General features: G+C 37.6%; 1 protein-coding gene across 1 annotated transcript; it reads right to left on the reverse strand.

Moving 5' to 3' along the window:
- On the reverse strand, positions 7112–10140 carry LOC109843205 (exopolygalacturonase-like). The gene is made up of 6 exons (XM_020412144.1): positions 10071–10140; positions 9681–9821; positions 9372–9548; positions 8541–8830; positions 7604–7832; positions 7112–7514 (listed from the first exon to the last, which is right to left on the reverse strand). Exons 2-6 carry the CDS (start codon positions 9813–9815, stop codon positions 7290–7292), a joined length of 1056 nt encoding a protein of 351 aa, XP_020267733.1. The 5' UTR covers positions 9816–9821; positions 10071–10140; the 3' UTR covers positions 7112–7289.

Consider the following 10146-nt stretch of genomic DNA (forward strand, 5'->3'; position numbering starts at 1 on the left):
CTGCACAAATTACAGTCTATTTCAAATACACAACAAAATTTTGATCTGAGCTTCAAGAAACCCTAAACCATTCGATCTCCAGCTAGAGATCACAACATGAAATGAAATCAGATGCAAACGATAGCTGAATCAAAATTGAAGAGAAAGAGAAATTGCCCATCTCGAAAAAATTTGCAAATTTGAAGGAATTTGAATCTCCATTATTTTCCCACCCAAATCTTAAAAGAACAGGGGGGAAACCCTAGCTCACCAATAGTCAAACCTTAGGGCACCCTCGCCATTGATGAATGCTTGCCGGAGGAGGCCGCTGGGGGTGGCGAGAAGAACGACGACGACGTGGAGGGGTGTTGTCTAGCCGTGGTTCCGACGGCCGGCGTTGACGGCTGTCTTGAGAGGAAGAGGGTTGGCCTTGAAGGGTTGGGTTCAGTTTTAAATTAGGAAGGGTAATTTGGGAATGATTTTGTTGGGGAGTGGGTCAGTATACTGTTTAGGGGTTACTTGCACTCTTTTTTCAGAATCAAGGCTTGGGGGTTATGCTTTTTGGACTGGGGAGGAGGATGAATAGCCAAATTTATTTTGGTTCCTCTAAGCAATTTTCCCTAAATAAATATTTTTCACCTTTTAATTTTTCTTCTTCTTCTTTTTTAATAGAGATGGAGATAAAGATTTGCTTTTAGGGACCAACCCCTTACAATGTAAGTTTTTATTTTTCTCTTTTATTTTTTATTTTAGAAATTCATATTTTAGGATTTCTTTCTCTTTATTTTTATATTGATAGACTAGATTTACTTCATATATTATAGTTTAGATTTATTTTCATGATTTTTAATTTTTATTATCTATTTTCATGCTTTGTAGAATTTATTTTCTTGTAATTTTCTTTTATAGTGTAGATTTACTTTTACGCTCTTAGTTTAAATCTTTATTTCTTATTCTTGTCCTTCTCATTATAGTTAGTTTTTTTCTCCTCTTTTATGCTCTCTAATCTAGTTTTATTTTCTTATTTTTATTTTCTAAATTGTACAACTAAACTTGTAGGAATTCTGAAATTATATGAAACTAGTTTGATATCTTTTATGATTTGTAGATTACTCTCTTGTGCTCAAAATGACCATGTTTAGGATAATCAATTAAAGAACTAATTGATACAAGAAGAATTTAATAATCTATGGTTATCCTAAGTGGTTTGATATGCTATGCTTATGAATTCTAGAATTACTATTTAATTCTTACTCTTTTTATGAATGATAATTTTAATTGGATGAGAATTTGATAGATTATGCTTTCCTTAAGTGGTTCGATAATCTATGCTTAATAAATTTAAAGTAAAATATGATAAAAAGAGAGCAGTTCATAAATTCTAAATGAAATTAGTTAGTGATTCAATTCTAGATTCCTATATTCTCTCTTGATTTCCTTCATGTTTTACTTGTTTTGATTGTTCCTCTTTTTGGTAAATTTTTTAGTCTTGATTTTAATGTACTTTGCTATTTTCTTTATTTCTCCTCCTTGTTATTCTTTATTTTCTTTTATTTGTTCACTCTCTTTCTCCCCTCTTATACTAGGTTTCTTTCATGTGTAAATAATGTCACACTCTTTATATCTCTTTACTTCTACTAATCTTTGTCCACATACAACTCTAGAATCCAACTTAGAATTTTTTGTACACACCTTTCTCGTGGGATCGATATTGTACTCATACTATAACTTAATCATGCACTTACAATCTCGACACTATTTTCATAGCACATCAGTTCCATGTACATAGACTGAATTCTAATTTTTCCAAGCAACTAATTTAAAAATCAAGTGAAAATGAATTATTAGTTGCTATGGTAAATATGAGTTTTTATGTGAGTTATCATCTAAATAAATAAAGTTTAAAATTATGTGTATTACTATGGTTTCTAAAATGAATAATTAAAGTCCAAAAATATTAATTTGGAAAAGGTCGTGAATTTTTTTTTTCATTGAGTTCTAAAGGCTTAAACTTGGTCCTTTTAAATTAACATATATAAAGGCTTAAACTTATGTCTATTCTGGGCTTGGTTATTCATATTTAGAAAAACATAAAAAGTTTCAACTTTCTTTTGTAAAAGGAAATAACTTAACACTTTTGTACCCATTTCTAATGCATCTTCTACTATTTGTACTTAATGTGGTAAAATGGGTCATATCTTAATGAATTATCGAATGCAATATAGAGTTAGAATAGTTTAACAGATTTGGATACCTAAAGGTATAATTACTAACCAATATAGGCTTATGTGTTTACTTAGGTCAAACCTACTACGTTGTTGTAGGTGTGTAGGAAGGTTATGGAGCAAGACAATATCTGTTTTGGTTGCTCAAGGCATATTCAGAAGATAAGAATCTATTCCTTAGCCTAACTAAGAAGAAGAATGAGATGAAAAGTTGTTGATACATGCAAAGAGGATCTCATTATGCAAATGAGGATTTATTGCAAGGCACAACTTGCATAAAATGATTGTTTCAACAAAACTTCTCGAAGGGGTTAGTAAAGATATATTTATAACCCCTCATATTGTATGTACATATTTTTGGTTTTTCTTTCTTTTTTTGTCTAGTTTGTTTTTATATTTATATTTATATTATTTTTCTTTCATTTTTAAAAAAATATGAAAACAAAATATTTTTTCTTTCTTCACTTGGACATGCTTATGTATATGCATTTACAAGATTGATTTAGATTATTTATGTTCGTTGCCATATAGGCTTGAGTTGATACACAAGTTCACATGCATTTTTTTAGTCTATATGTATGTATCTCTACACACAATGATCAAATCATCAAATCATAGTCACATGACACGCTATTTACACAAGACATTTCATGTATGATTAGGGGTGAGCGTGGGTTAGGCCTGTTTAGCCCGTGACCCGGCCCACCGGGTTCAAGGCCGGGCGGGGTCAGACACGGGTCCAGATGGGTCAGAGTGGGCTGGGCCTACTTCATTAATCTCGGGTCTGGGATTGGACCCAGCCCAGCCCAAAGCCCATCTAGGTGCGGTTTTCCCCCTATTTTTACCTTTTTAATTATATAAAACTTGTATTTATAATTATATAATCATTTTTAATTTATTTTTTAGTAATTTAAACTTGTATTAAACTATTTTAAAACTTGTATTAAACTTTTTAATCTTTCAAGTAGATAACAATGAGGTTAAAGATCGTTGCTATGTTTCTTAATAGGTCAAAAGGCCTACAAGTCAAAAACCTATGATCTTTTGGATTTGTTGGCAGCTACCTGTAGACCAAAATGGTTAAAGGGATAGTTAGACTAACCAAAATATATCATGGGTCGGGACAGGTCTGGCCAAGTTGGGCCGTGTCGAATGTGGGCTGGGTCAGCATGGGCCGAGCTTACTTCTCTGACCCCGCGTCTGGAGATGAACCCGACCCGACCCGTGACCGGGGTATATCATGGGGCAGGTCGAGCCCCACCCACTATGAGCCAGACCGGATTGTGACCCATGGCATGATGTGCTAGGTTAGCCTACGGGTCAACCCGGCTCACGCCCAACCCTATGTATGATTGTGCACACCTATACTTCATGCCAATCATGTTTTGTGTTGTGAAAAATGGTGGTGGAATCTTATTTTTTTTACTTAGATATTTTAGGTTATATCATATGATTTGAGAAAATCTGACTTGACTAGTGCGCTAAAGTATCTTTATATATACAAATGTGAATTTATGTCAAAAATATAAATAAACAGTAAGAGTGTATTCGTTAAAAAATGATCGAAGGTTCACACTCTTATAAAATCCGCATAAAATTAAGTGTATATGCTAGAAGATGAACAAAGACCCACACTCATGGATTCATGTTTATGCATATCTCCATGGATAGCTATTCTGTACTGAATATAATTTATATTTAGAAATGGTGTGAATTGCATGTTATGTGCGACGGAAGCCTCGAAGCGACACGAATAAGAACAAGAGATAAATCATAACTAATAAGCCAAACACAATACCACAGCAAGACAATGAGTTTAACATGGTTCGGCAAGTTTCCTACGTCCACGGGGCAATGAGGGGAGGGGGGGGGTACTTACTATTAGAAATCAAGAGAATACAAATAGAGTTACAAATCTCACCGATCAAACCCTAAAACAAAGCTCTAGATCTCTCACAAATCTTCCACAATTGGATGCATCAATCCTCTCCCAAAGACTACTCAAAAATATCCTTACTTAACCCTAACTAATCAGGATTAGAGTTATATATCAGCTCCAAAACGAACCGGGTCAAATAACCGAACCAACTGCAAACCCGCTACGCGTTCAACCGTGGTGTCGATCGTGCAGGTATTGTAGTCGACCACGGTAGTTGACCGAATACCCCCGACAGAGAATAAATCGATTACAGGAAACCCACAGTCGACCACAGCGGTCGACCGAACCAATTCTCGAGAGTTAAATCACCTACAGGGTCCACGCGGTCGACCACCACGGTCGACCGCTTTTAGCTCCAGAGCCTCCTGCTCTCCTGTGCATGTTCGCGGTCGACCGTCGCTGACTCGCGATCGATCGCCAGTCTGCCTGGATGATTCCTGCTAATTTCCTGAACTTCTCTCGCCACTCCTTCAATTCTCCACCTCGACAAATGTTTCTACCAAAACTGAGCCGACACCAAATTATCCAAATGTCCCACTTGTTGCATCCAGGACGTCGTGGAAATACTCCATGACAACGGACTCAATCCATAACAAGTCGGGAACCCAAACGTGAGCTGAAACGATCTTCCCCATCTGAATCAAACCGGCTGCATCGAAAGACTACCTACGTATCCTCTTGCCTAAGGAATCAAGCCGAACGTAGTTCACCCAAATGGCCTCCAAAGGCCTCAACACTGAAGAATGTTCAAAAGCTTCAAACAATGATCAAATTTCACTCTTGAAACAACTTTGGTCAATATATCTGCAAGATTTTCATTCGTGTGGACCTTCTCCAATATGACGTCTTCATCATCCAAAACATCATGAACAAAATGGAATCTGACATCGATGTACTTCGTGCGTGCATGATAAACCTGGTTCTTTGCCAAATAGATAGCCGACATGCTATCACAAAATAACCAAATGGTCCCCTGTGCGATCCCCAAGTCATCCAATAATCCCTGCAACCACAAAGCCTCCTTAACAGCTTCAGTCACCGCCATATACTCTGTCTCTGTAGTAGAGAGAGCCACTGTGGACTGAAGTGTACATCGGCAACATACCGGTACACCTGCCAATGTAAACACATAACCTGAAGTAGACCGGCGCTTGTCAAGATCTCCAGCATAATCTGAATCCACGTAACCAATACAATCATGCCCATTCTTTTCATCCTTATGGAATACCAAACTAACATCCATGGTGCCTCTAACATTCTGTAGAATCTACTTTACGGCCTCCCAATGACCCTTCTCGGGGTCGTGCATGTATCTCGATACCAGGCTCACAGCCTGTGATAAATCTGGCCTCGTACACACCATCACATACATCAAGCTACCTACTGCACTGGCATATGAGATCTTCGACATATAATCTCTATCCTCAACTAAAACAGGTGACATCAATGCTAAAAGCTTGAAGTGGGGAGCCAATGGTGTGCTAACTACTTTTGCATTGTCATCAAAGCTGAATTTCTTTAACATCTTCTGCAAATAGCTCTTCTGTGTAAGCTTCAATGTCCCCTTCACACTGTCTCTCTCGATCTTCATACCCAATATCTTCTTTGCTTCTCTAAGATCCTTCATCTCAAACTCGGATGACAGCTTCTCTTTCAACTTTCGAATAGCCAAAGAATTCCTGGAAGCAATAAGCATATCGTCAACATATAAAAGTAAATATATGTGCTCACCATTCTGTAGCTTGTGCATGTAAACACATGGGTCATATGGGCTCCTCGTGTACCCATATCCAATCATGAAGCTGTCAAATCTCTTATACCACTGTCTCGGTGATTGCTTCAAACCATAAAGAGACTTCTTCAGCTTATAAACCAATTCTTCTGTTACTGCAGCTTTGAACCCCAAAAGTTGTATCATGTAGATCTCCTTATCTAAATTTTCGTATAGAAAAGCTGTCTTTACATCTAACTTAGTTCTCATTTTTGTAATAGAGAACAAATTATTTACTTGTGCTTGATTGTTGAGAGAACACATTATAATACACAATGACACTTAGAGCAGTGGTTGGTGAGAGACGGGGTCAATTCCAAGAGGAGTTGTGACATTGGTTGTAAATCCTAGGGAGAGGTTATAATTCTAAGCACTTGAGGAAGGTGACACGGGCTAGGCCAACACTTAGAGGAGTGTGTTGTATATTGACAATTGTGTGAGATTGTAAACGTTATCGGTGAGCGTTGAAAACCGATTGTGTGGTTATTTTTGAGATAGTGGAGATTCTCCTCGAGGATGAGGAGCGGAGACGTAGGTTGTGGGTCGACCAAACTCCGTGATTATTTGCTTTGTGTTTGCGTTTGTCATTTACGCACTATCTCTATTATATCTTGTGTTCATGTTTAATTACATATCCTTGCATATCTCAATTGTTTATTATATTGTTAGGATATATTAGTTAATAAGTTTTAATTTGGTATCAATATCGGATTAAATTAGCAAATACCCTATTCACCCTCCCCCCCAGGGTACTTTCAGAATTGAGGGTTGAGACTGGCTAGGGCTAAGAATTATTCATTGTGGGAATTAGATTAGATGGTCGGTTTCAGGTAAATACCAGGATGCCTCTTTGCAAGCCTACTAAATCAGGTTTATGATTCAGGTGAACTCTTGACGTAGTGAGGAAGCACCTTCAAAAGAAGGAGGAGTTAACGTATTATTATTTTTATCCGGACCACCATAAAATCTCTTGTGTTCTTTGGTTGCTTTTGGTGATTGTTATTTAGCTTATTGTTTTTATTTGATATCTTTTGTTGCATATTTTTCGAGTTTTAGTGAAAAATAATAGCAACCTTATTCACCCCCCTCAGGCTCGCGTCTCAGATCCAATATAGTTATGACACAAGAGAGGAGACCCCCTCAATTAAAACCCACCTCTTCGAGTCATACAAAGTGGAAAGATTATTTCATAACCATCAAATATTATCTTTTACAAAATTACAACACGAGAGGGGACCTTCAAATAAAACCCAACTCTTCATACATCATTATACAATGAAACCTACAATCCATCTACCCTCCGAAAAAAACACTACCTCGCTCAAATTCACGACAGAATTGTGACCAATTCACCCTAATAATCCACCGGCAATGACTACTGGCAAGGTGGTGGTATCTGCATCCCGGTATATGACGCTCTGACATTCAAGCACGTTGAACTTGAAGGCTCTCGCCCTACATATCGAAGATGCACATCTTGAAGGTTTACATTCTGACAAGGAATTCCTGTGCTGCATTTGAGTGTCACTGCAGTGGGAGTCGTCGATGTCCCTCTAATGTTCTTAAAGAATATATCGCTGATCTTGACTTTCGACGGCGACTACATGAATTTAATTTCACTAATTATTCAGTGTTGTCCTCAACGAATCAATGGTACTTCTCGGATGAATATTAAAAAAAAAAACTTACTTTGTTAGAGCAAGAGGAATATGGGCAGTACATTTGGTCAATGTAGATTGGATTGCCTACATTTTTCATGACAATGTTTTGAAATGTCAAGTTGGAGGCTGAAGTTATCCCCGGAGAATTTTGCCATGTCTTGATCCGCACTCCGAACATTGTGCCCTCAAGTGTGCAGTCTCTGATGATGAGTCCTCGAACGTCTCTCTCGTCAATATACCTCCCCAAGCTACCAACACTGTAAAAAAAACACATGAAGTCAAACATAATCATAAAACATAGTGTAACACGACTTTAATCACAACATCAGCCAAAGAACAGGCACTGGAAGTGTATGATGATAGTATAGAGGGGGAACTTTTCAGGCCTCCCCTGGGGATTTCGGAAAATGTTATCCCTATGGGCTAAATATAACTTCTATCTTATCCTTTTCGTGTAATTACAGTGATAATTTAGACTTTCTAATAATCAACCTGTTACACCATTTGTGAGTGAGAATTCTAATAGCTCAAAAGTTTTTAAAGTCATTGACACTATAACAAAACTCGTAAGTTGTAGTGAAGATTGAGGGTTATGATATATATGTTAACATACTTCTGATTGAGGGCCCTCTTGTAGATCGAAATCTGGACCCACGGAGCTTCATTTTTCTAGTATTATCTTTAAATTAAGAACTCTATCACTTCACAAAAACTCTGAAGTTATGGTGAGGGTTAAAGGTCATAATTTTATATACTAACAAAAAGATTGAGTATAATTTTGAAAGTTCAAAAGAGCCTTTCGTAATTCAAAAAGATTATGGAGAACCCTCCAAAATTCAAGAGGTTTCTGTATTTTTTTTTCGCAAAAAAAAAAAAAATAGTAACTTCAACCTCTCCTACTTTAATTTTCTCAAAAATGTTCGAACTACTCGTGACCAAACAGAACCTGATACCATTAGGCTTACCTGATACCATGTCCTGGTCCACAGGTGATCCCACTAATGAGTAATTGAGAGTTGCCATGTCCAACAGAGATGCAATCATCGCCTGTACCGATCACAGAAGAGTATAACGTGACTCCAGTGCAACGGTCAATGTGGATGCCGTCGGTGTTGGGGCTATCAAAAGGGGCACTAATCCTGATATTGCCGCCCCAGAAGTTCTCACATCCGACCAGAGCTATGTGGAAGAACTTGCTGTTTACTGATGTTATCCCTTTCACTACAGTGTTTGTGGTCGTCACAAACTTCACCGACTGAGTTGCAACTTACACGGTTAGCATTATATATTGCTGAGATTATAAGGCGAGGAGAAAAAGCACATAAATCTCTAGAAAATCTGAATTTGCTTTCAGGTTGCGTCATAACACTCTACGTAGTAGTCTCCACTGTCATTAGAGAGAACTTTATTTCTTAAATCATATAGCCATCCAATTTTACTAATTAGATGGTTAATGTAATGTTGTAGTTAACACCATATCCCCTATGAATCCTTCTAATTTCCACTTGACAAATCATATATAACTGTCCATTAAATGATAGATTTGAAAATTTGTTCTCTCTAATACTGCTTAGTTACAATAGCCCTGACCCTAACCATAACAATAAGCAAAAAGTAACTGAAAAGAACAGAAAGGCCTAGTTGACAATTATATATACTCATTTGACCTTGCTTGGATTGTAGTAGGACTTGCATATATTTCCAGCCTCATCTGAGTCAATTCGGTCTCGGGCATGTCAAAGCTGTATATTTTCACTCTGATAAACACTAGAGGACATCAAAGATGAGGAGCTCACAGTGGGAAGGACTTTGCAGTTCTTGTTCTGAGGACACTTGTTAAAAGGCCATGAGGCCGCTCCCTGCCCGTCGAACGTCCCTCCTCCGGTCAGCGTCAGCCTATCGACCCAAGCGAACTCGAACCAATCGTCTCCCAACACGTACCGATTCAAATCCGTCGAAGCCTTCACATATCCCTGTACATATATCAAAACCATGTCATCTACATCCGATTAAAATATCACCCGATCATAAATATATAGTTTTGAAGAATATACATACATCTCCTCTGTTAATTAAATAACTGCGCGGCCATATATATATTTTACCTGCATTTGGACTGTTATAGAACGAACATTGGTACAAGGGCCGTGGAATTTCACAGGACCAGTGAGATAAGTCCCTTTAGGAATTAGCACCGTAGCCACACCGCTGGATGAGCATGCTGCTGTCCATGTATCCATAAAAGCCTAAATCAAAATTAAAGAAATATTAGCACGAGGCCGTGGACTAATTAATGGAGTTTGAGCTATTAGATAGCTTTACAAGAACGTGTTTTAATTTCAGTTACAAATTTGAATTTTGTTCTTTGGTGGGAAAAGCTTATTATTCTTGTTTTGTCCTTTGAATAAGCGAGGATTAATTTGGTAATTTACTGCATACTGCGGAAGGAATGGAGACATTAATTTGTTAATAAGATTAAAATATTAATTTTACACCTTGCTATCATCAGTTCTTCCATCGCCGCGGGCCCCGTATCGCCGTACGTCGAACGTCCCTGAGCTCGGACGTCGC

This window comes from Asparagus officinalis, chromosome 5, assembly GCF_001876935.1.
Source record: "Asparagus officinalis chromosome 5, Aspof.V1, whole genome shotgun sequence".
Lineage (NCBI taxonomy): Eukaryota > Viridiplantae > Streptophyta > Magnoliopsida > Asparagales > Asparagaceae > Asparagus > Asparagus officinalis.